At 39.5% G+C, this 27,004-nt stretch overlaps 1 protein-coding gene across 1 annotated transcript in view; it reads left to right on the forward strand.

Annotated features, from left to right (window-relative positions):
- Nucleotides 1-27,004, forward strand: part of atrnl1b (attractin-like 1b) — a 57,332-nt gene that overhangs the window by 25,098 nt on the left and 5,230 nt on the right. Inside the window, exons 21-27 of the mRNA XM_019264783.2 lie at nucleotides 2,923-2,975; nucleotides 4,432-4,526; nucleotides 4,744-4,822; nucleotides 6,746-6,903; nucleotides 10,389-10,450; nucleotides 14,372-14,450; nucleotides 23,195-23,302. Coding sequence (XP_019120328.1) covers nucleotides 2,923-2,975; nucleotides 4,432-4,526; nucleotides 4,744-4,822; nucleotides 6,746-6,903; nucleotides 10,389-10,450; nucleotides 14,372-14,450; nucleotides 23,195-23,302 — 634 coding nt within the window. The remainder of the gene's footprint in view (nucleotides 1-2,922; nucleotides 2,976-4,431; nucleotides 4,527-4,743; nucleotides 4,823-6,745; nucleotides 6,904-10,388; nucleotides 10,451-14,371; nucleotides 14,451-23,194; nucleotides 23,303-27,004) is intronic.

Genomic DNA, 27,004 nt, shown 5'->3' on the forward strand with positions numbered 1-27,004 from the left:
AGTGGAGAGGGGGGGCGGATCGCCTCAAGTTCAGATGTGTGCACGCATGCATGCAGGTGTAGATTAAATTAAGATACAGCGCAGAGGAGTTGCATTATACACTTCACGATGAGTGTGTGCGCGCGTGTGTGTATGTTTTTGCCATCTGCAAATGCCAGGCAGCCGAAACGCCCCAGGAGTGATGTTCTGTAAGGTTCAAAAGCCTGTGGCGGTATTTGTCCCCCCCCCCCGTCCTTTGTACTGTGGTAAAAGAGCACTCTACCCTGTCCTTGTCGGAGCTGGCTCCTCACCAGCCAAGTGTCCTGCCCCCATTAGATCATTCAGTCCACTGATGCTTGTCCTTCAGGACTTCTTAGATGCGGAGTCCGAATCCATCTTAATCAGGTCAGGTAATATTGTTAAAGCATTTATTTACTAGCTGCAGCTGCTGGCGACATGAACCACGACTGTCTAAAAAATATACAAGCATCTTCGAAATCTACAATTGAAAACAAAATATGAAGTTAAAGTTTCACTGGATTTCTCCCTGGTGATATTTAAGATGTCGGAATACGTCAGATGTGTTACCTCCACCCACATCTGATGGACCTTTTCCTTTTCTTTTTTTTTTTTTGTCGAGCACCGTCGACGGTGACGCCATCTGTCTTGTGAATCCTGAATGCTACAAAACAACCGATGTTGCGTTATTTTTAGAGGCAGACTCATCCACTGTAACATCACTTAACGGCCAACTCCTCCTCCCTGGCATTTGTGTCTCACGGTGGGTTTGTTCCTCTCCTCCGTTTCCCTCGTTCTTCGCTGGCCGTCCCATCTTGTGCCGTATAGATATCTTGCATGTTTCAAATTTCACTTGTCGTTTTCACTTTTATTCGTGCACACCTAGCACTCATTTGTGTGTTCTCACAGCAGGGAGGGCTGACGCCGTAGTTTAGAGTGAATTGCAGACGGTTAAAGATTGGGAAACAGAGCGAAGAGATGCATTAAAAAGAGGATGACGATCACTGTAATCCAGTAAACATCGCCATGTGTTCCTTCTTGTTACAGGCCTTTGAAAAAGCCTGATAAAACACACTCATGCACACACGTACTCAGCGGTTGATAGCACTCCGTGGATGTTAACCAATTATTTTACTTGGCAGCACTTTATTTAAAAGTCAGACTACTTTGGCTGATGCCACGATATCTCTGCTGTGTGAAAATTGTGCATAGCGTTCCGTCTGCCGTGGTTTGAGCAAACTGCGTGACCTAAGAAGCACGACGTCCTTCTATTGAACGAACACACAGGAAACACTCCAAGTGAATGGTTGCATTCCCAGGAGTATCAAGTTTAAAGTTGTGCATCTTTTTTACTGTAAAAATCCGTCAGTGTTTGTATTTGCCTTTTTTGCAAGGACAGTGGCGACGTCCCAGGCATTAAATGTGGAGTGTTTGTCAACTAATGACAATGGATTGGAGGCAAATGGAACCTAGTAATTGTCCAATTTTCATGTTTATCCCTGGGTCAGGACCTTCATTAGCCGGCGTTATGGATTCATTGGCCCCGGGCTTACAGTCATTTCACACTTGCAACAAACCCAAAACCACGGGTTAAGCACAGGGTAATTATAAGCTGTATATAAATATTTATATTGGTGGATCTAAGTTTTCTGGATTTTTTTTTTTTACTTTTTGTTTACTTATTTATTAAAGTTTTATAGTTGTATTGTCAAAAGAAATTGAAGAAGTATTTAAAGTGAAAATCAAAAGATATATATTTTTTCATCATGAATACGGTCAGGGCCCTTTTTTATTGCCGTGTGTTTTATGTATAAATGAATCCACGTAACTGTGACCGATTTTTAAAACGCTTTAGAAATAGTTTTGTGTTTTAATACAAGTACATAACTCTCCAACAGACTTAATGGCATTATTAAAATGCAATGGTACATTCATTTTATGTGCGTTTTTAGTTACAGAAAGACACGGCATATAAATCGTACTCCTCCAGCCGCTGTGCAAGACTTCTGTTGAAGAGCGAAAAACAAATTCTTATTCAGGTTTAGTTTTTATTCTATTGCAACATAGCATTTTCATTTTATTTGAGCTTTATCAAATTTAGGGTTTGTTTTCATGTTTATGGTCGAGATGTATCCTCTACTTAAGTCTAGTGGATACTAAACTCCACTCCAGATGAGATCCGTTTGAGCTATTTCCAAAAAACATGGGGTTATCACTTCTATAAATCGAGAGGGGAATCAAAAAGTAACAGGTCAATCCTTTTTGCAATCAACGATAGACAAGTCGTGAGCTGTGAGCGTCGTGAAAGATATTCTCCCTGAGCTTTGATTATCAAGTCTGACTCCTAAATCTCTTGAGTTAATAAACAGAGTGTGAAACAAAGATAAACTCGCCCCGGGCTTCGTGTCGCCTGTTTTGAACTTTGCATTTGCCACTCACCAGCTGTATATCTCTGAAACTACTTACACACTCCATTTGTTAAAAAAAAGGATCCCCCTCGATTGGTGATTATTCTTCATTTGGCGTTCACATCTCACTTTAGGATTATGTATCTCCAAATAAACGAGTACGAAATCATTTACATAAGTTGTGTTGTTTGCTCCAAGGATTTTTAGGGATTAAACTTGGCACATTACTTTTAGATGCCACACACCGTTGTGCTCTGTGATCAGGTGCTATATAAAGTTTCTTCTGTGTCACTGTGTCGCTTCGATAAACAAAAAGTTTGAAAAAAGTCTAATTAACTCCTGCAAACTATCAGATTATTTCTTCGTCAGAAGTAAGAGACTTGATGAGGCGCCAACAGCAGGAGCTAATGCGCTGGCACTTGGCGTACACCGCTCCTGATAAGAGGCATTCTTGCTCTCAATCTGTTAGCACTCGTCTTCATCTTGTTCTCTCCTCTCCTGTTTTTCTTCACTGCAGATGTGACTCAGAGAACCGTTACCTTGGCAATCCACTCAGAGGAACCTGTTACTGTGAGTAATTCTCCACTGGACAGCTACTTGCTGGAGAGACAGCTCATATGCAGACACTCACACCGACGCACACAACAACACAGACACACACCTCCTTGATTATTCTTGGCTATTCTCTCTCTCCCTCTCTCTGATTTTCTGTCTCTCCGCTCCACTTCTCCTCTTCCACTCTTCCGCTCGGGGCAGATGGGGCATTTTAGCACTTTGGCACCAGGGGCGCTGGTTCGGTGACAGAATGACTTGTCGTGAAAATGTCAAGTGCATCAGAAGGAGTGAGTGATTGAGCTAATCAAGGAGACGGAGGAGTAAAAAGTCTACACTCGTCTACTCACTCGCTCAATCACCCACCTACTCGTTCATTCATTTGGAAAGTTGACTAAATGTCAGTTTGACTAGAGCAAAATGCATCAAAGGTGAGCGATGCAAAAAAGGCTGCATTATGAAGAAGTCGACGCTCCGGGGTGCCGATGAATTGTAGAAACTCTGGCTATATTCCTGTCTGCACTGTACATGTTGGTGTTTGTGTGCTTATTTACATTATGCGGTGTCCTTCACGGCGCTGCAGTACGTCTCTCTTTCAACACTCCGCTACAGACAACAGAGCCTTTGCCAAGGCTTTGTCCCTTTTTTTTCTTTTTTTAAAATGCCATGGCATGACAGCGGGCGCGATGAGGGGAAGACAGAAACGAAAAAGCCCGGAGCTCGCTTTAACCTCTGCACAACACCGGGACTTTTTCCTGAGCTCTGGCCCACAGTATTGTAAACATTACGCTCACAGATTACCGTGCTGCAGTCATTTTTTATCCAGCTCCTTCACCGTATCTGCGTGTTTATTAGCTGACTTCTCACTGTAACTGGTAATTTGGAGCTCACTTCTCTTATCTTCCGTACTGTTTGTGCAATTAAAACCCTCAGACTATAACGTGCATATTTAACTACTAAACAGAAACCCCTGAAGTGACAAGTTTGATGCTTAAAAACGCATGACAGACACAAAGATACAAGTTTGTTTGTGGATCTAACACCTACACACAAAAGTTTCAAACAGGAACAGCCCTTAGGTTTGCTACACACGTCCATGATACAAATCCAGAATTTAATAGCCAAGCTTGTCTGTGGTGAATTCATTTATGTGACCACTAATAATTAATAAGTTGATACTCTTATTAATCACAACAGGGGGATTCTTAGAGCTGGCTGTCAGGGTCAGGTATCCCTACTTGTTCTCTGCTTGATGAGAAAATTGTGCACCCTGATTGCAGTCATTGGAATTGATTACACTTAATTAATGGCATAAAACCGACATTTTGTTTTTCACTTGTCTCCATTAGTCAGTCTTGAAAGTTTCTTTTGAGCGTCACATATTCATGCTGTCATAGTAGTTTCTAGTAGTGTAGGCTTGTGTATATTCGTCCTCCTTTTGAAACCTCTCTTTCCCGTCCGATCTTCTAAACAGACAATCTTCTCATCGACTACCAGTTCACCTTCAGTCTCATCCAAGAAGATGATAACCACTACACTGCCATCAACTTTATGGCCTCACCTGAGCAGGTAAGTCAGGACAGGGGCGGTGACAAATCTCAAGTCTGCCGCGTTTGACCTTCAACAATCATTGATTGGTGGCATTACAAAGTTGCACCAGGATCCTAAAATGCCCCACAAACTGTTCAAGGCTTCCCGATTCCTTGTTAAATTTCACAACCTCTTTATAACATCTCAGCTTTTATTATGTGCTTTACTATACTGAGACTCTGTTCTCCCTCTGAAGGCAAACAAGAACCTGGACATGTCCATTAATGCATCCAACAACTTCAACCTCAACATCACTTGGTCGGTGGGATCAACAGGTACTTGTACTTGATTTTCATAGTCAATTTACTGCGAAATAAAAATGACGCTCTCTGTTTTTGTCTTTCTGTTTGACCTTGGCGAGGGACAAACTCCGTACACAGCACATTAGCTTATGTTATTTATATATCGATCCCAATCTCGCCAGAGTGGATTGAATAATCAGTCCCCAAGAAAGTTTAGTTTTTTGCTTTTATCTCATTGTGTTGTAAATCCACCCATAAGTCCATAAAGATACATATTCCCAGTTCAGACATTGTCTGATGCATGAATCTGTAGAAAGATCTTTCTATTGTATGCCGAGGTCACAAATGTTATTATAATTCCTGGTTAAAAGGTATCAGAATTGTAAAAAATTGAATATCGCCTCAAGTAAAGTCATATTTGAATGCTCTAAACATTTATACACATTTATATCTCCTACTGCATCACCACAACACAAAATGATATAAGCCATTTTCCTCCACACTAGATGTCAAACACAGACCCAGACTGATAAGATATATGATCTTTATTTCTTGTCATTTCAATGCCAAAAAAAGCTGCCTGGTGAAAATTAAATCAGCCGCTTCCACAATATTCACTGAAACAATGGAATGCACTGTTCAAATAGACATAAATATTACATTATCATACATGTTTCAGTCACAATTAAAAAAGTTTGACATGCTGCTGTGAATATTATATCATTTGGATACCAACACTTTTACCTAACCGTCCCATTCAGACATCTGAAGCTTTAGAAATTGAGTTTCTAATGTAGATGATTAGATTTTAGCTTAATAATCATTTATCCAGTCGGTACAGCAGGAACAATAATGTACCCTCTCTTGTTAGTGTGTACTGTGTCACTGTTGAGTGGATATTATAGGTCCCCTGAGGAAAGACACCCAAGGACACTGCAGTCGTCCCATGCCCCCGTTTATCTGCCGCCCTCCCCTCCTCTCAAGTCATCTGCCACTTTCTCCCTCCCCACAACACTGACATTTTCCAACCACTAAAACACGTTAACCCCAACGCGCCACCTTAACCTTTTCGGAGCGCCGTCATTAATATTTGAAGTTGGGTCCCCTTTCCCTCGAAAAAGATATTGTGTCTCAGAAGGAACGGGAGCCTCTTGACAATCGACAAGAGCGTGAAGCGCCTTTGGGTGGGAGGAGGAGGGTGATTTCAATTAAGATAAACATGCTCACGTAGCCACACTCAAGCTGTCATTTTCAGTTCTTTTGTTTCAGAGCTGTGGGTTGGAATGTCAATGTTGAGGACCCACTGACATGAGGAATAATAAGAAATGGCTTGAATCATTAAGATAGATAGGGGAAAATACTTATTCTAGGTGGGATGGGTGTTAAAAAATCACATATAAACAAGACACTCTGTAATGTTTATATTTCAGTTTTGACCCCCCAGAAATGAAACAGCACTCTGCTCATTAATAGTGACCATAAATGGGCATAAACAAGTATTTATAATAGATAACAGCTGATCTGTGCAGATTTTTGTTGCTCTCATACACTCTGCATTCACCCCCAAGGGCATAAAATGCTAAATTCTTGGTCTCAGATATACTAAAATGCATTAGCTAATGGTGGTGATATGGATTCGAATGATGAATATGTGTTACGTGACTCAGTTAGGACTCATGGACAGCAGCATTTCAGTCCCATTTTCAAGCTCTGCTTTTCTCCCACGTCCATCTAACAATAAAATATGGATGGTGTGTGTAATTACACAATAAAGCCGTACATTATTTTAGGTCAACCAAAAAAAAAAAAAAGTTTATCGATGAGCTTTCCTGGGCTTTATAAAACCATGAATGGGTTCATAATAATATGTTGCAGCCAGTTCAGCTCCAGCTCTGCATGTAGGTGAAACGCCCAAAAATGTCAGTGTGCTGAACACAAACTCTTTGCCCCAAACAGCTGGAACAATCTCTGGAGAGGAGGTGCCCATCGTATCCAAAACTAACATCAAGGAATACAGAGACAGTTTCTCCTGTGAGAAGTTCACCTTTAGAAGCAACCCCAATATTACCTTTTATGTCTACGTCAGTAACTTCTCATGGCCCATCAAGATCCAGGTAAGGACTGTGTGTATGACCTTGGACTGACTCATATGAAGCAGATAACACTGATCTGATCCTCTGTGTTAAGTTAACTTTCAGGTTATATATATATATATGTGTGTGTGTGTGTGTGTGTGTGTGTGTAATATGTAGTAAGTATTTATATAGCTATGTAAAATCATCTCATTGATGAACAATTGGTCCATGCCCTGCTTACGTAAAGAGAGCAGGAACAGTCATCTCTGCAGACACAGAGCTCCGCTGTTGCTCAGGGTGATTTCAAGTGCACTTTATTTTAATTACAGATTTAATGAGCGATGGTTACTGTGCATAGGTGCACAGCTGTTTTTTAGCGGGCAAAAGTAAAAGCACCATTTAACCTTTTCGAACCCCCTTTTTTCTAAACGGAGGCTTTGATGTGAGAAATAAAAAAACACTGTGAAAAATAAGTACCATTTGCTGTCAGTTATTTTAGGGTTTGCAGGAAAACAACAATTAAGCTTTTGTCAAAAGTATTCATGGTTTACTCTGGGCTAAAGGCCACATGGCACTAATGTGAACAAAAATGAGAGACAGAGAATGATGTGCAGTGATTTCATAGTAGAGAAAACAGCAGACTCTCGTCGCGCTGTGATTATGACAAACAAATGTGGTCTCACAAACTGTTTTACGCCATAAATTGCAGCACTTTAGCTTGAAAAAAAAAATTCAGCTGGATATGCTCAAAAACGTGTTTTAATACAATCAGTTCTTCTGTTTGGAAATGTCAGCAGCTGTCGGCACCAAACAGTGTTAATGCTGGTGAACATAGTGGAGCCTTTAGTTACTAGAGAGCCAGATATTTGCCCCAGGCGCTGGTGGAGATCCAAACAGAGCAAAAGAAAAGAGTACAAACACCACTGACAGCATAAAGAATGGGCAGCATAGATGTGTCACACATAGGTTTCTGTATGAGGTTATCTTTTGTACCAGGCTGTAAACATGTTTACAGTTGAACATTTTAACATGGGGACTTATGGAGACTGACTCATTCTGGAAACAACCTCAAGTGGCCGTTTCGAGGAACTGTGTTTTTTTTTGGCACATAGCCTTCACTTCACAGACACGGTGGTTGCTGCTTGATGAACACAAGTGAATATTGGATGTATTAGGATTTAAGAGGTGGCCAGAGACTTGACTCCAAATGAAAGATAACGTTTCTCTGCGACTGCTGCAGGTTGCAGGTTTCACTGTATGTTTATTGACTTTGGCATGTTTTCCCACACTGTTTTATGATGGATAAAGCAGCAGCCATTTTGACATGAAATAGTAGGGTCAGCACAGGTGTTTTTAATGATACTAATTAAGGTTCTGTTCCATTTATTGCAGCAGAGACTTTCCAGTGAACTGACACGCACCACAGCAGCACCCTGACTCTGTTTGACCAGAATGGAACGACACCTTAATTAGTATCATTGGCAGCACTTGGGTTGACCCTACCTGTTTCATATCAAAATGGCTGCTGTGCTATTGTATCGCTAAAATTATGTCCAAGCGCGAAGCTAAACACGTTTACTAAGAAGTTTGATGGATGCAATTATCATTCCTAACAATAGCACGCAATTCCCCTTTCTGCTAATTAGCCCACTTCCAAGTATTGATTTTTACATTTGTCCCGTCTCGCCCTTTCACAAGGTAGATGAGTGGACCACGGTGGGGCTAATAATACCTCTAGTGTCAGTCCATCTGTGGAGGTGGCTCGGTAATAGTTTTCTATTAGATTTCCTGGCCGACAGTCACTTATTTATTATGGACTGCCCTGAGCTGTTAAAGCAAATAGCTTCTGTAACAGGATAAGGTCCCTCTTCCCTTGCTTGCCTTTATGATGCAGAGATAAAACCGAATTTGAGAATGCACTTACGAGCCTTTGTGTTCAGGGTCTGAGCCTGTAAAATAAGCAAATAAATGTGGGTAGAGACGGTAACGGGAGGACCAGAGCTAAGAGTCTTCTGTGATGTTGTCATGTGTCTGTATAATTGTTACCCAAGAGACTGCTCGCCGTAATAAAAGTCCACTTGAAATGGAGGTGCGTTCTCAGATGACGCCATTGATTGGCTGAGTCTGATGAATTGAAATCAAATTAACCCTAAATGTATTGCTTTGACCTTTATATTATGTGAAAAGCAGGGTTGTGATCACTACATAGAACATACTAAAAAAAGCTTAAAGAAACATTTGTGTGATGTGTGCCCACCATGTCAGTGAGCATCTCATTTCAGATCAGTGATTCACATTTTCTACTTAACGGGTCAAGAAAGTCAAAGGTGGGAGACGTATGTGAGGAGGATAGAGTCCTGTGAAGACTCTAGTCCAGCTACATAAGTTTAAAACTGCACTTCTCACCTGTCACAGTTCGAGAAACTCGAGATATGTGAAAGGGGATACATGTTTTCTCACACCTTCAATGGTAAATCAGTGCCTCTGTCCTGTTTAACAAACAATATGTGTGAAATCTGCACTATCTTTGCCTCGCTATTGGGTTTGGCAATAGGACGAATGCATCATCTGTCAGAAATAGATACAATCACTAAAATAAACACTTTTTTTCACCCCCTTTTGCCTCAACCAGCATTCAAAGCATCGCACATGAGGCAAATAATCCACCTCTAAAAGCACAATTTGTGCCCTGTTACCAAAACTCTACGTGCTTTTCAACCAGAAAGGGGCTCGGTTGCTGCCGCAGATGACGTGTCTTTGTGTCTAAATGCTTTCAGGGCAATATGCCTTCAAAGCATCTACAGTAGATAATAACGCGACTCCGTGATGCGGCCTATCAGATGTGATTTAGCTGCTAGCACTCTACGTAATCCCTCTACATGGCCATGCAGGCCATGCTGCTGACGTAAATACACTAATCAGACATGTGAGAGATACACTATCATATGTTGTTCACCTCAAGCAGATGGGTTGTTTTGAACATAATTAGATGATAGAAGTGTATGATTTTAAAAGTCATTCAATAGATTGTGATGTTTTTGCAACTGTTGTAACGCAGGAAGAAAATAATTAAATCTAAATGAATTGGAATTTTTCATCACTAACCTCAAAGTCAATCACGCAAAGAGATTAGTTCTGATCGGATCTCTACCCAACTCGTCCTTTCTTAACATTTCCATCTAGATTTTATTCGTTGACAAAAATGTGGATTGTTATCCTCATAATTTAGTTTTTATTTAGTTATTGTAGAAATTTTGTGAGTGAAAAATTGTTGTTGACCAAAACTATGACAGGAAAATATTAGTCAACAAAATGAAAGACTGACGCTGACTTGCCGCCGTCGTGTTCACAACATCGAGTTTAGTCACTTAGAATGAACAGAATTAATTTTATAAAGAGATTTTATATACAGTGTTCACGTTTAGAAACAAGTTTGAAGTGACAGAAAATGCTTCAAAAACCTGATTTAGGTTTAATGTTCTGTTTCTACCTACAGTCATTTCTCATTCTTTTTCCTTTTTTAGATCGCCTTCTCCCAGCACAACAATATCATGGACCTTGTCCAGTTCTTTGTGACGTTTTTCAGGTGAGTGAGTTAAATATTTATGCAACTTAAATATAACACACTCGGTCATTTGTTTGGGCTGTTGTAAACGTTGAGCAGTTAAGAATTTGACCCACCACCTCTTTACTTTCCACTCTTGCCTCTTGGGGCTTATTGAGTTACTCAAGCCTGTTGGACCAGTCCCTTTTTAAACAGAGTACATGTAAATGCTTCTAGTGTCTTCAAGGCAGTTATTTTCCCCCTTTTCAAGTGGCAAATGAGCTGCCAGTAACCCTTTTGAATAGGTGCATATTGCTCTGCAAGTGCCATCTAAAGGGAAGGCATGGGCAATCAAGATATGAGGGGCTCTTAATGATTTTTCACCCTGAGAGCTGCGATGGACATCTTTCCTCATTGAAATGTTTGATACGAGTCAATTGAGTTCTCTGAAAAGCACAGCAAAGTCTGAATACATTAAGGGGATGTGAGTATAATTGGAAAATTTATGCTTCAAGTTCGATTCTGGCATTTGTAGAAAAGCTTCTAAAGATCGGCATTAACGCCTTCTCAAAGGAGTTCTGTCACAAAGCGTTGCTTACTGTAGTCATGCCCGCTCTAAGCAGCTCTCATCCGTAACAGTCAGCGTGCCATTAGTGGAATTTAAATGTTGTTTGGGAAAAAAGTACCACCCTTTATCATAACTTCTAAAATAATTAACACACAATTGACCTGTAACTTAGCCATAAAAGATTTAGCATGGTAATAATTTTTAAGTGCCGTGTCCATAAAAGTGCTGTCTCTGCAAAAAGCCTGAAGGGACGATGATGTATTTATAACGCAACACTAAAAGACCCACAGTTTTGTTAGATTTGGAATAGAGACACACGAACACATCGATCGTGGAAGTTAAGTTAGTTTTAAACATGATGCAGTTTTCAGTTTGCATTTCATTCCAAGGTGTGCTGCCCACAGTTGGCCTGATGGACTAACACATTATCTGTGTAGCTGTCAAGGTTGGAATAGAAGACAGCGTTTGCCCAAGGCATTTGCCCATCATCACCCAGTCCACAATACGTTTCCTGAAAAGCTGTCACGCAGTCAGTTATCTTCTGCCTCCATCCGATCGAATTTCAGTTGAATAGCCAAATTCAGGAATTCTTGCGAGGAAAGGTGAGAAGGACAGAGCTCATTTTATCAAAAAAAAAAAAAAAGTGTCTCACAGCTTCTTGCATCATTCGCACAGGAAACCGTTTTAAATAGAGTCGGGGCACGAGCACAGGAAAGCAGAAGGCATCAGAAACATGTCAGTGAGCACTTTCAGTGTGCTCATTGTATTGTACTCAGTTCTCTTGGAAATTGTTTGAATATTACTAATAAAACATTATTTCCTTAAATAATTAGGCTAATTCCTTGACTTTATATCGTTTATGCTTTTTAAATCCAATTATTGTTGCCTAATTTTATGCATCTTCTTCCATCAGTCATTCCATTTGGTACTTTTGCTTCTCATCCATTGCTTATGCTAATTATCTTGGGTCTTTTTTCTGCACGTTTGGCGTCCAGTTCTCACTGACCCATGAACTCATTTAAAAAGTGATGCAGTCACAAGCCGTTGTGTGCACGTGCAGGAGGGTCGAAGGGGGATGAACCTTGCAGGAAGCATAATCAGCCTGATGACAAAATGTCAAATCACACCGCAGGGTTTCGAGACCTCTTTGTATGAGAGCTAGAGTAAAGAAATGACGACATGAGTGGGAACAAGCTCCATTTTCTCCCCCGACTGTTGTTTTTCAAATATATGAGCTCGCTTTTTTTCACCACAAACCTTCCAGACGGCAATTCTCAATTCCTTTTTGCTTTTTCATTTTATTGACTTCATAAACAATATTTACTTGCACAGTACAGCCTAAGTTGTAATCTCATTAAGAGTCTGATTGTTTTATGCGTTCTGATTAGATGCTTTAGAAACTCTCTAATAGGATGCTGTGCTATACTTGTCGTGGAACCCCAGGGTCTGATTTATGCTAATGAACTAAATCAGCTTTATTCCAGTCACGTCTCTTATGTGTGTGTGTACAGTATGCATAGATATGAACATTCGTGTCACTATGCGCCTCGATATATACACCGTATATGTGCGTTTTACATTTTTTAAGTTACGTAAACTTCAGTCCAAGAAATAGTTAAGATGTCTTCTAATTTAGCGTTTTAAGAATGCTTTTTTTCAGAGCTTTCAGGATCATGTTTTCATTGTTTTAGCAGCCTATAGGAAGCTGGTATGGATATTATTGATTGTTTTCCCTGGTGGTAACTGTAGCCTTTTGGTTACAGAAATGAGCATGTAGTTAAAAGACAGCAGTGGTGAGTTCAGTCTTCTTTTTGTCACAGGCCTGTTTTCTTTTGTTAGACCTCGTGTGACGAGATCTGTACGTCAGTTATAATGTGTAATCAGATTAACAAATCAGCCTGTGCAATTAACTCAAGAGCAGCTCTGTAAAGAATGTTTTACATTTGTCCTTCACTACCTTAAAGAGTTAGAGCATGAATGATTGTAGAACTCCTGTTATTAGCAGCAGAACGGCAAAGTAGGTGTAAGCTTCTTTACTGTCAAAAGGTAGTGATGATGAAAGCCGAACGTGTGTCTAGAAATTCTTGTTACTTCTCTGCCACAGGAAAATGTCACCAAAGCAGCGCACGCCTCCCCCTTTCTTCAAAGGTGTCTAAGATGGTGCAAATACTTCTAAAAGAATGAAAGCGTTTCCAGCTTGTGCACCTCTAAAATAAATTCCACGTGCGATGACGAGATGTTTGAAGCACAGGTTTTCCCGTCACTCAGCACTTTAATCCCACCTCCCTTCAGTTTTCTTTGCTCTGTAGCTTTCACTGTTTTTTGAGAAGCCGTATTTTCCAAGCGTTATCAACTTTCTCACAGGCGTTATCGACGTCTTCAAATGGATCACGTCTGGCCAATGGATCTAGCAGGTGTGGCAGACAAACTGAAAGCTTATTCAAGTTTAAATATCTAAGAAATGGGCCCATGAAATCAAAGCGAGTCATGTGTCTCCGGTGGAATGTGCTTATTGGACCAGACTGCCCATTTTAGAAATGTGGCAGGTCCCTAAAGACAAGGGCTCATTGGTCGTATTACAGTATGTGTTTCAAATCTGGATATGATTGTCTTTGTTCCTGGACATCAGGAATGGGTTCATGTTTCCTTCTAATTCAATAAATACAAAATAATTAACTAATGAAGAGGTCGGAGAAAAACTAATTAAATTCCAGGTGTCTTATTTTGATAACGTATATTTTTACCTAACCATAATGTATGCAAAGTAAGCTGGCATACATACATACTTCAAAAACGTCTCTCTTTAGCACATAATAATTTTTACATTCTCATCTGTCACGGGGATAATGAAGTGGGATCCCTCAATCAGTCATATTTTTCTATCCCAGTAGCACTCGGACCTTGCTGAATTTCCCTTGACTAATGAGTTTTACTGTTGGGTTATTAATTGAAGTAATCAGCCAAAATACTCAGTCTTCTAAGAAATGAATGTTCCTCACATCAGCTCTCCCTGTTAGCTATGCAAGTTAAAAGGAAATTTTGAAAATCAAAGTCCACTGTGCTTAAGCTGGTAATATTGCAGATATTTGAATATATGAAACAAATATAGTGGTTTGTCCTAAGTCATGGCTGCACCATACAACATCACAACTGCATGGTTTTGAATTCAGCCAACTTTCTGTTTTTAATTGTGTTATCTTCTTCGTACAAAAAGAATCATGATGTTATGGAGAATCATTTTCCTTGATTTTTGGACACTGTAAATGACTTGATTGACAGAAAATGTCTCGAGAGAAACTCATCTGCAATGAGTAAATGTGGGCACTTTTTTTTAATGACACTGGTAACTAGTTGAAGTCATGTTGCTTGATATTATTTCCTCTGTTTCATTTCAGTTGCTTTTTATCACTACTCCTGGTGGCAGCAGTGGTGTGGAAGATCAAACAGACCTGCTGGGCTTCACGGCGAAGAGAAGTAAGTCCATAAGACCTTCTGTTGACATCTGACAACCCCCTTACCATGGCACTAGTTAAATAACTTTCAGTTCCCTCTGTAGAAAACAGTTCCTTAATATGTTAGCCATGAAAGCATTATCCCCAAAATAAGTCCCAATTCTCTTATACTCAGGAACAGGTGCTTGTTGGAAAACAAAGATAAAACAATACATCAATACAAACCGACCACCTTTTGCTCTCAGCATTATAATAACTTCAGGAACTCTTAGAAAAACGTTCAGAGAAGGTTTGTGTCTGCCAAAGACAAATGCTTTTTTAAGTAAGGAGTACGAAGTTCCAGCATTTGATCGATTATTTTGTCTGAAATAAATATGGTTCAAAGGAAAGATGATAATTTTAATAGAGTGTGGATTGAAGTTAAGTAGACCACTGGGAGAAGTGTGAAGGAAGCCAGTAGATACTGTGAATGACTTAAGGAATAAGAGGGGATAAAATGGAACATTAATATTCAGTGTTGGTATTAAAGATAGGCTTGTGAAAAGATGGGGATGAAAAGTGTTGAAAGATGAGATGATTGGCAATAGAAATTAAAGAAGAGGGTAAGAAATATACTGTGCAGGAGACCAAATGTATGTAAATTCACTTCACTGCCCCATATCTCAGACTGCATGGGGTGGTTGCTGGTTTCTGTAAAAAGCAACAATCGTTTCTATCTCTCCAGAGTGAGTCCTATATCTCCTGGATGCTGTTTGATACTCAATAGCAGGAAGTTTAATTTGGTTCACATCCAGCCTCATGACCTGCAGTCTACTAATAAAGCTCCCACAATTTATTCCCCCTTTGGGGATGACATTGATAATCATAGGATCTGAATTTTATATCCTCTAATTGATATATGAAGATAAACAAGAATGATAGCTACCGTGACAGCGAATCATGCCTATCCAAAGAATTAAAGTCAATAAAAATTAATGCAGGCAGATGGGCTCACGTCATTGAAATTCTGCTCACTTTTCCTGTCTGCTCTTGGCATTCCTATCGTCTGTTTATCGCTGCCCTTCAGCTGCCGGATGGAAGTAGATAAATAGTTAAAATAAAAATCTCCATCTCTTAATTTCACTGGAATATTCACCTAAATAACAAAACCTTTGTTGATTTCTCCGAGAGCGACTGAAACATCTGTTTGCAGATGACACACTAGTTCATATCTATAAATGAATGAATTGATAAATATACAGTATATACATCTACTGTATACATTTATTGCTCTGTGTTTGAATGTACGTTCCCTGGCGTCTGAACTGAACTTTACATTGGAAAGGACAAATTGGGCGCCATATGTTTTTTTTAGCCCATTTAGCAACACAACTTATTTTTTTCTCTTTGAAACGTGACCCAGTCCATGAAAGTCCACTCTCTGTTGGGATTCTTTTTTAAGACATGGAATTTTATATTTTATATTGTACAACACGAAGCGTGGCAACAGGGTTCAACCATTTATTTTTGATCGTATCACTGTTGAAAGACTGAACATACATTTTTCTGGAGGTTCCAGTTGTGGCATTCTTTTAAAGAGAAGTAAAGAGAAGCTGTTTGTTGGTCACCTTTTCCTGAAAGCTGTAAGAGCCTTGGGGAAGTTCTTTAGTACTGTTATAAGTATTTCAGCTTCTCAACTACACTTACAGTGGCGGTTCTCTTGCCACCATGATACCTTGAATCATTTGTAGTGATTATTGTTAAACTAATTAAGGTCTCTTTTATAACCCGGCAGAGTAAATAGGTCTTACAGTATGTATGAAATGGGACAACACTTAGGTCTGAAAATGCTTTTTGTAGCTATTAGAACAACTAAGATCTACCATAAAGCCTGCACACATCATTCTGCAAAAAGCTTTTCATGTTCATCCAGGCCTGTTTGCTGCTATTACCACTATTTGTACTGCTATTGTGCTGGAAAAAAAAAATTACCCATGTAGGATGACGCCAGAAATAAGCATTTTAGTGTGAAATTTGGTTTCTTATGGCTAAAATAGGAATGACTCAGCAGGTGAAAGGGATCAAACAATCCTGTGAACAACCTCCAGCTCACTTTTTTCTAATAAGCTCTATTATCAGTGTCTAACAGCTGCAGAGATAATCAATCTGTCTTTAAAAAAAACGAACAAGAAAACAAGATGTTCTGTCTGTAACGTTGACCTCCATCTGTGTGTCTTAGAAAGGATAGTCAGTTTCTGGCGTGCATCTGTTCAGTCCACCATAGATTTGATTGTTTCTTAACTGTGACGTCCATGACATTGCTGTCTTGACACGATGTCTATAGCAGTGTCCATAACGGTCAATGTTTGAGAGAATCACTGCTGATTTTACTCATCAGGTCAGTTTTTTAGGTCTTGGGAAGTTTTTGGCGAGCCGTTTTGAAATATGATGAATCTATTGTGAAGTCATAATCACAAGAGTTTTGGTGGACTTATTATTTGTCATTACCCTTTTGTGTTGAGAGACAGAACCAAGTCTTGTATTCTATTAGATAAGCTTATTCAGTTCCGCCAGTCTTGTCCATTGGCGAGCTGATTGGCTCTTCACGGTGCATTGTGTCCGGTTAATGTAAAAGGACTCGTGAACAGCCACTGCACTTACGAGGCTTGTCCAAATATGGAATGGAACGATTGGAGCTAAAAGCCATCTGATGCTCACAAACCCCATCTGACATAAGGACATGGAATAAACGATTCTTAATGAGGCTTCTAGGAATAGCAGAGACGACAATGAGACACCGATCCAGCCAAGTGGCGTGGATGTCTGGTACTGATTGGACATTTTTATTGGCTTTCTGGTGTGAAATCTGTGTTATTACCTTTGGCAGTGCTAACCTTTTGCACGTTATTTAAGATTTTTACTTGAAACACATTAGACATGAGTTTTTTAGTCATTGTCTGTCTGTTTGAGGAGAGAATAATAACCACGGACAGCCTTTCAAAAACTTAAAGTCAAGATGTGTTAAATGTCTAATTCCTGGTGTTGACTTAATCCTACAAAGCTGATCTTTAGCTGCACTAATGCTCTAATTGGATAACGGCTTTCCTTTTCAGTAAGACGTCGAAAGGACTTGATTCCAAAAATGCAGATGTTACATTTGAATAACTTTTTAGTCGAGGATAGGTGACGAGACTTGGACAAAGGGATGAAAAGACAACAGCTGTAAATGCCATGGAGGAGGACGACGTCTGACCTCTTTTGAAGCTACCTGTGGGGGGAACAGATGGGAGGAGGTGGGGGGGCGCTGACATTTCACGAGACTGCATCACCGGGATGTTCTACACACAAACACGTGAATGTGTCTAATGCGGCCCTATCCTCTATCTTTATTTCTCACAAACACTCACACAAACAGACGCACCGACGCGCCTCGTACACACTGTAAACGTGTGCTGACCGTCGTGTTTTACTGGCTCTCTAAAAGCACTCAAAATCATTATTTATTTGGCAGCGGCTAATATAAAAAAGGACCATTCTTTTTTTTCCCCCAGTATGTTTAAGCATACTATTTATTAAATCCAGCAGTAATATAATTAGCATCTGTTTATTGAAATCAGCTCATAGAGTTAGCCTTGGCCATGACACCGGTAATGGCTGTGATTTGTAAGTAATGGCTCATGTCAAGAAAAGGATAGGATAGTGATGGATGTGAAGGCTAAGAGCAATAGCTATGTTATGTTGCAGTGGTGTGCCACTGATGTAGCTCAGTTCCTGTTTTCTTCTTTGTAATTCATTCAGCATTGTTAGTGTTAATTTAATTTAGTACAGATCACAGTGGTGGCCACAGGATGACTCCCGCTGACTTTTCCACTACCACCACCACAGGGGGTAACAATAGTGTCAGTTGTCTTGTGACATTCATCTGCTAGATTAATTTCTTAATTTGTCTGTTGACGTTTCACACATTCATGATTCCCAGACGATGGGTCCTTAATGAATAATTTCATGCTCAGCGAAGGTTTTTAAACAACATTTGACCGGCTCATATTTTCAATATGAGCACGGCAGGAGGTTGTTTTTAGCATTAACAAACACCGCTGCGCCTGAGTACTCACTAATGTGGCTGTTATGCACTGAAAAGAGCTGAGTTAATACCGTGCGCTGTGTCGTTGGTGGGGGGGAGTGTTGCATCGGGTACCGGTGATGCATGAAATATGATCCAGGAAGCCCAACTTCATCAATAGATCAATGAGTTTGAAGGCTCATCAGATGCTAAAACACTGCACAGCTGTTCAAGTTTTATTATTTTTCACATGCTGGCACCATGAACCTTGAACTCAGTCACCTAACAATGTTCACAAATAAACCGATTATGATTAAAAGTGCGATCGTCTAATGCTGCTGTTATGTTTAAAACCAAAAGGAACAACCACATAATTCTGACATGTCACTCTGCGGGCCACGTTCTGCTTCTTTTCCCTTGAAGAGCTCAATCAACAGTCATCGATTGCTACAATAAGATTATCCTACTCTTAATCCCCTGGTCACCTTGATTGTCCTGTTCTGTTCTGTTTAGAGTTTGCACTCTTAATAATTTCCTCTAAAGTTACAGATGATGCAGCGTAACTGTGATTAGGTCAAAACTTAACCTTGGAAGCCTCGAAGCTGTCCCACTAATGAGTAAAACAGAATGAGAGAAAGGCAGCAAGGTAGCATTTATTCCTTTTATTGATTTTTATATTTTTTGTTTATGTCTCCACACTGGAAGCATATCGGTGTGGTGGCTGCAGTGGCTGTACAGACTGGATATCTTTATTTAGCAATCTTCAGTCCATTAACCACTGTGTGTTTAGACTGTAAATCAACATGCAGTTACGTAGTCCAAAAAAACTGGAACTGCTATCAGAACACACATTTATTTTGTCCTTTTTTTTAAAATGTAGCTGAACATTAGATGAGCACACAGTCTAATACTTCCCCACCTTTTTGTTTTTATTTAATTTTGATCCTGCAGGACAGCGCCCGTGGGTACAGCCAGTGATCTTTTGAAAAGGACAAAGTGACCTGCTTAGGTGTAGAATATGCTCAGAGGCGGGGTGACACTTACCCTTTTATAGAATCCAATGAAGGGAAGAAAAACGCCGTATTCACAAGACAGATAATTCGCACACTCACTTGCCAAATTAATCAAGTTTGCATAGCAATGCCCACCCTTATCACCACCGTGAATGGGTCCAGCTTGTATTCTTGACAAAATCAGTCTCTGCACAAACGTTACTTGCCTTTTTTGTTATTAACTTAGTATTCATTTCTAGCACCTCTCCAGTATTATGCAGGACCTTTTTGTGATGTTTGTATTCCCGGCACATTTTTTTGAAGCCTGTGCTGGACACAGAGCAAAGCGCTAGCATTCCTTGACTTTGCTCACTTCTTCTGCTTTTGTTGCTTTTAAAATGAATTCCGCAACATGATAAATAACATTACTGCTATCTGACATTTAGGATGAATGTTGTTGGATTTGAAGCGTTTATGTTGGAAACCATAATAAGCCGTGAGCTGTTTTCTTGTTCTGCAACAACCCTGCCGGGCCCTCCATCCTGCTTTTTATCTTTTTCGAAAAGGGCAAAATTTCTCATTCTGACCTGCAGTGGCCCAGCAGCTCTAAGCTGTAGTTTTTTTTGCTGTTGCTGGTTTGATGTTTAATAGTAGAGATGTACAACAACCTAACATTGGGGCCTGAAAAAGAAAAAATCAATCAGGTGATCAATCTCAATTTCACATGACTGTTGTTTTCTTTCTCGGCTTAACCTCCCTTAGGGAATGTTTTCGGAGTGATTTAACAAAACAGTTCTTACGTATAACTGAACTTTCCTGTCACTCGCTAGTCTTTAAAGAAATGTTTGAGGCTTCAAAAAGCTTATTAATGATACACAACGCGTGTAGGATACACTGCAGTATGTGTTTGTTGCTTTAGTTTGATAGACACGTTACAGAGAGCAACGACTTGTGATTCAAGAATCCATCTTCTTCCAATTTGCCTCAACGATGTCTCATTTTTATACATTTTCTGAACATTAAATAAAAGCATACTTAACTGAGGAATTGTCTAAAGTGAATGCCATTTGTAACTATTAAAATAAATATTACTCTCATAAACTGAGATGGGGGGGAAAAAAGAGAGAATTAATGACATTGTTGTTTGCCATTTCAGGTGTACAGAGCAGGTTAGAGTGCATTTATTTGAAAGGTTTATTAAATATCAGATATATTTGGGAACATGATGTTTGGAGCAATTGTTTTGTCAGCCTGTGTAAGGTCTTTTTTTTTTCTTTGTTTTAATTTAATCTCTCCAAAAAGCCACAGATGATTTAGGCTGTGGTCGAAGAGAACTGCCTGTTCAAGTCTAAATAATGAGTCACTGCTCTCTCCCAAATATCTAATCAAGGTTTTGGACATATTTAATTAAATATCACCATTTCTATCACTTTGAATATTTTTCCTGTGTACACCCTCAACACAACTATAATAACATAAAAAAAAACTGAACACAGTGCTGTGACATACTCTTTTTGTAAACCTGTCATATAGATGGAATCCTCGATACCCCCGACACATTAAATCAAAATGTCTTTTACAGACTTGTTCTCTCTCTCTCTTGTTCGCTTGTACAAAGCTATCAACCTCTCCAGACCTCATTTGAATTTTGCCAATTAATAGCCAGACTAATGAATCCTTAATTATATCCAAGAGAGTGTGTGAGTGAGGGTGGGCGTCTGGACAGAAGAATCTCAGGGTTCATTACTACACCAAGGACACATTTCTATTCAGGAGCGAGCCCACCAGAGAACTCGAGGCTCTCATACAGTTGACCCAAACAGGCGCAGAGTTTTATTAAAAGGATAATTTGAGATAATTGGAAAGTGTGCTTGAAAAATCATAGGTTTTCTGAGTTATTATGCAGTAAATTAATACTTAATAATAATTATTTTTTTGTGAACTTGTTTTTTTTAGTGAATTTTACTTCCTCCTGTTATAGCCTTTCATTTTCTTCGTAGTCGCCATCCTTTCCTTTCTTGCACCGTTTACAACGATAATGGTGGCACATTTACAACATGATATTCTCACTCGCCATTTTTTAAACAACGTCTCCTCATATTTGGACAGCAGTAGACAAAAGCAGGCTTCTTATTTCTAGCTGACGACCACCTCTTTATCTGAAATGACACGGCAGGAGGGTTTTATCCAAATAATAGGTTTTAGTCAGTTAATAACTTTTTCTGTTTAGATTCATTTTAAAAACTCTCCCACAGACATCAAGTGTTGAGTGTCACATCCAACAGAATGGCAGCAAATGTGATATAGATAGCATAATATATACTCAAAGAGATAATTGTACAAGTTGTGGAAGTATAAATGGAAAGATATAGCATCTGTGTACATGTACTGTATATGTACATATTCACACACAAACACTCAAACATCTGGAGAGAAAGAAGCCAAATAAAGTAATTAAAAAGAATGAATAGCATATTAAATTTTGAGTTTTTACATATTCCCTATGTGAAACATATCGTATCACGTAGAGCCGCATTTATTGAACTCCAGAGAGGTAGAAATGAAGGGCAGGTTATGAGGCCAATCATCACAACCTGCTTCATGTGCTTAGTAATCTGAAGTACAATTAGGTCTTAATGCAGCACACTTAAGCTCATCACAAATCCAATACCAATCAGTGATGTCCTTGGTGCTAAAACGGTGGCCTGTTTCGATATTGATCAGGCGTTGCGTCGCTGATGAAAGTGTGGCGCTAGTTGTTTTTACAATATTGATTAGAGGAGAAACAAGAGGAGCTATTTTCTGTTCAGTTTAAGCAACAGAGACTGTGTCACGCTCAGGCAGTAATGCAGCATTTCTGTACACAACCTGTGCTGGTATTCTGTGTGTGGAAAAAGGCAGGCTCGATAGTTTTCAGGTCCATTCTTATTCCTGGTATTTGTGGTGGTGATGGTTTATAGTGCTGTGGTATTAATAAAAGAAAATATTTGTAATTACAAAATGAAAGCTCACACAACTGGAGATCCTCAAATAAGATTCGGGCTCAGTGAGGAATGAGGAGCACAAAATAATTCCACATGTGTCGAGGGTGTGCATGTCTTTCAATGTTATCTTACCTGCTATTGATTTCTAGCTTCATAAAGTACAAGCCCCAGAGTGGCTTTGTTTGATCATGACTTGTTTTCAGTCTGTTTTTCATTCTTAAACTCTCTGGAGTATTTTATAAAATGTTTCATGGTATCTTATCAAAAGTTTTAAATCCAAAAAATATATTACAGGCAGATAAATCTTAATTGAGATACAGTATCATCATCCAAATAATAATCATTCTTTTATCAGTTGCAGCATAATCTCACAATAAATTGGCGTAAGGATTTCTTCTTATTTTTTTAAATCTTTGATTAGCATAGATGTGTTGTTTGTTACATTACACCTGTTTCTTTCCAGTGTGTTGAGAAAATCTACATATTTCTAGCAATAAAGACTTCATTTTAAAGGGTTGGATTATGTTTTAATAACCCGCTGGCCATAATTTAATTTGTTTATTTATTCATTTTCAAGTTGTTGGCCAAAATTCAAAATGTGTTTTTTTTGTGTGTGTCTTTTTTTAAACCCTCTTGCAAAAGCAAACGTTATTTATATCATAGTTCTCAGTCATTTCTGTGTTAATCTAATGTTTGATTAGACTCCGCTGTATTTTTGCTCATCTGTCATCTGTGTTTGACGTTACAGCAACTGATGAGAGAGCGCCAGCAGATGGCCAGCCGTCCGTTTGCCTCGGTTGCCGTTGCACTGGATGCCAGGGGAGAACAAACAGAACTGTTTCAGCCTGTGGTTGACGTGAGTCCTGCTCGCTTGCTTACACACACACACACACACACACACACACACACACACACACATGCAGATAATTGTCAGAGTTGCAGTGCGACTACATTCCTGTAATGTCAAAAACTAACCAAAGAGAACCAAAAAGTTAGAACATGTAACCCCTATTTTGACATCTTCACACAGGCATCTGGTACAAGCAAGCGTAGATCTGTGTGTGCTTCTACTGACATTTTTTTTTTTTAGTGCTATATAATTAGGCTTCATTGTGCTGCACTCATCCAGCTCAGGCCCTCTACTCACAATACGTCAGCCTTTTATCCACTCCCTACGTCAATAAGAAATCTGCCAGTGATGGTCCTTTCTTCTCATGTCTCTCTTCTTTAAATGAGTTGTCCTCCGCAATCATGGCTACAGACCTGCTGTAAAAGATTTATATAGATTTTTTTCTGCTCGTTTTAATCCACTTGCAAAGAAAAAGTTGATCACTGCTTCGAAAAAGCGTCGCTGGATTTGAAAGAGAGCAAGCTCAGATACTAAAATGGTGGACTAACGATCACGTTGCATGTTCGCATGCTTTCACACGTCCAAGATTTTCCTCGCTGTCCAGTTGCTACTTCACTTCTTCATTGCTGCGACGTGACCTCCCGTACAAATAAAAAGTAGAGACGAATTGTGGCACTTAGAACAGTCAAGGACTTGGTGCCACATTGGATAAAAGCGTAGCTTCAAGCAATATGTGGAGTTACATCCTCCAATTTGACATCTGAGGACCGACAGTGTTTCCTCAGCCGGGGCCCATCTCTGTGCATCCCGCCACTGAAAGAAGTATAAACACCGTGGCAACCAGCAAAGAGGCACTACATTAGCTATTAGTGTAGCGCTGAGTAGCACTCAGCATGCATTATGTTATCGTGAAGGGCAGCGTAAAGAGCAAAAGTGCACTTTATTGTTGCACGTTTAAAGCAGAGAGGTACATTCTGAACCTGAATAGTGTCGCAAACCGCTGCTTTACATCAATTTAAGTAAAATGTTAACTGCATGCTCGTCAGTGTACGTCTCTTATTTTCAAATATATATTCCCTCCCCCCACCCCTTTCCTGCACACACACACATACACACACCAGAGACGGTGTTCTCGTTAAGGTAGAGACATCCACCGGAGAGTAAACAACATCCCAAGCTGTTTTGGAAATGATAACCAGAACAAAAAAAAACAAAAAAAAACTCCACACGTCCACCGTCTTCTGTTTTTCGACCCTTTCAAGATGCAGGATGAACCCGTGAACGCTTGACTTTCAGTCTCACTTAGACATCCATACAGCTTTTTAAGAAAGTTACCGTGAAAGTACTGTCGCAGAAAACACCTGACGTTGTTGTCTTGGAAATAATTTGCACGCCTGGTGTTCTGAATTTATTTGAGGAAAAACAAAAATGCATAGTTTAAAATGCATTTAAAGAACAGAAATCTCAATAATGATCATGTTAATTAAAGTGCCGTTATGTTAATCATTTCCATTCCAGATTTCCAGAGTTGTTAATTCAACAGAAACATCTTATATACTTCCTGAAAGGTCATGCAAACAAAAGTAGAGGGACTATGCTCATAATGAATAATACACAATTCTACGTTGTGAATACAAATATTTTGTTCTGTGCTCTTGTGGCCATGCACTTGCTGTCGCAGCTGCGATAGACACACAACACTGACTTAGACATTTATACATCCTATTCGTACGACTTCCAAGTTCTCCGGTGTTTCTCACTGTGATATATAAAGTCTTTTATTCGTGCCTATCTGATATATATGGAAGCTCATTATTCTACTCAGATAGCCCTTTTCCAGCTTTTTAAATGTGTCAGTGTATTTTGGACTGATTCCTTTTTTAGAAAAAAAAATCTAATCTACACGGTTTGAAATGTGCAAATGTGTTGGACCACATACAGCTCCATCACATGCCTTGGCAGTAGCACAAGCTGAAGGTGAACCATATGAAACGAGCCTAATTCCCTTTTTATAAAGGTTAATTGGTCAGCATCTGGCACCACTTAGCTATTTGAAATATTTGTTGATGTCAATGAGGACACTAATGCCACGCTTGCATCACTAGTTTTCTATTTGTTTCCCCCAGCTCTGTTTTGTACTCTGACCAAAACTCATTCGCTGTAGATCTTAACAGGCGCATAATGAAGAAGCGCACACAGTACAGGTCTGCTGGAAGTCTGAGGTTTGCTTTAAATATTCAGTTTCAGCCACAGGAGACACCAAAGTGACCCCTCACACCCATTCCAACACATGAAAACAGTTATCCTGTGATTGTACTGTCAGCACTGATCTCACTGCATTAGTTAGCACCCGCTCTCTGTCACTAAATCTTTGCAGACCCTCCAGCTGCTCTGAGAGAAAATGAAAACAGCCTTTGTGCCCATTTCCTCCAATTTTTCCCCCCAAGAGATGGACATTGCTTTTAGTGACCAAGATGTCAGCAGCTGTTGGACAAGAGCACCAGTCGGGTCCAAAAAACACTGCAGGCCTAGACCTCAGTGCCACAGATGTCTTTATTTGCAATGGCCCGGCATTCAACATATGGAACCGCTAACAGACAGCTAGTATGATGGATGAAACCTGTCAACAGAGGGAAGGAAAGCTGATACGTTGTGTGTATGTGTGTGTGTATGCATGTATGTGCTCGCATGGTTATGAATGACCGTAATACAGTCCTCACGGCTGATTAATGCACAGTAGAGACGCGTGCTTTGTAAACCTGCTTTAGAAAATATGGAAATGGACACAGCAATTTTAAGCACTTTAATAGAAAACGCAGCCCTGTGATTGAAATGGAATTAAATGATACATTTATGTTTTTACTTCTTCTGCATTTCGTTTCCTCTCGCATGCGTCTGTTATCTCGGATTAATAGAAGCATTTCACAGGAAACCAGAGACTACAAGAAGAACTTTCATTTTGAAATTATGTGGTTTTGATTTCTTTTCTCTTGGTGTGACAGAACTTCAGTGCACAACAACAAACAATGTAATGTGGAATCGCACAGTCAAAGGATATCATCTTTTCGTCATTTCACAGAAATTCAGCACTGCAAGAAAACATTATTTTGCCTCTGGTATTACTAATAAAACTTTTAATATTACTATAATAATTGTAGTGCCGACAGAATGTGTAAGCAAATGAGGTTCATGGGTTTATCCACTGTGATGCAATGTAGATGTCTTCAATGCACCGGTTACTGGGTATGTACAGCGTCCAGCTTGTGTGGTGACTGGTGCAGAGAAACATTGATGCAAAGTATGAAATATCTGTAGCAAAATTCACGGCAATCTATCTAATACTTATTTGATTAAAACCATGAATGTCAACCTTGTTATAGCACCAGTTGGGGGGATAACCGGGGTTGGTAGGATTCATCCTCTGGGTACCATGACGATCTGTATGAGATTTCATCTTACTGACAAAACAAACCTAGAGCCATGTGCTAACAATAGCCATGAAATAAAACAAGCATCACCAAGTATTCAATGATGACCTTGCTATATTTAACATACGGATTAGGGCAATATTCCTACATATGCTATCCAGCAGTGCTGCAGCTTCTCAAAAAAAATCTCTGTGTTACTAATTAGTTTGGAACAGCTGTAATGACGTTGTATCCAGTGGTCCATGTAAGTATAGCTCGCAGTGGAATCTGCTTTAATCAA

The sequence above is a fragment of the Larimichthys crocea genome, chromosome XVI (assembly GCF_000972845.2).
Source record: "Larimichthys crocea isolate SSNF chromosome XVI, L_crocea_2.0, whole genome shotgun sequence".
Lineage (NCBI taxonomy): Eukaryota > Metazoa > Chordata > Actinopteri > Sciaenidae > Larimichthys > Larimichthys crocea.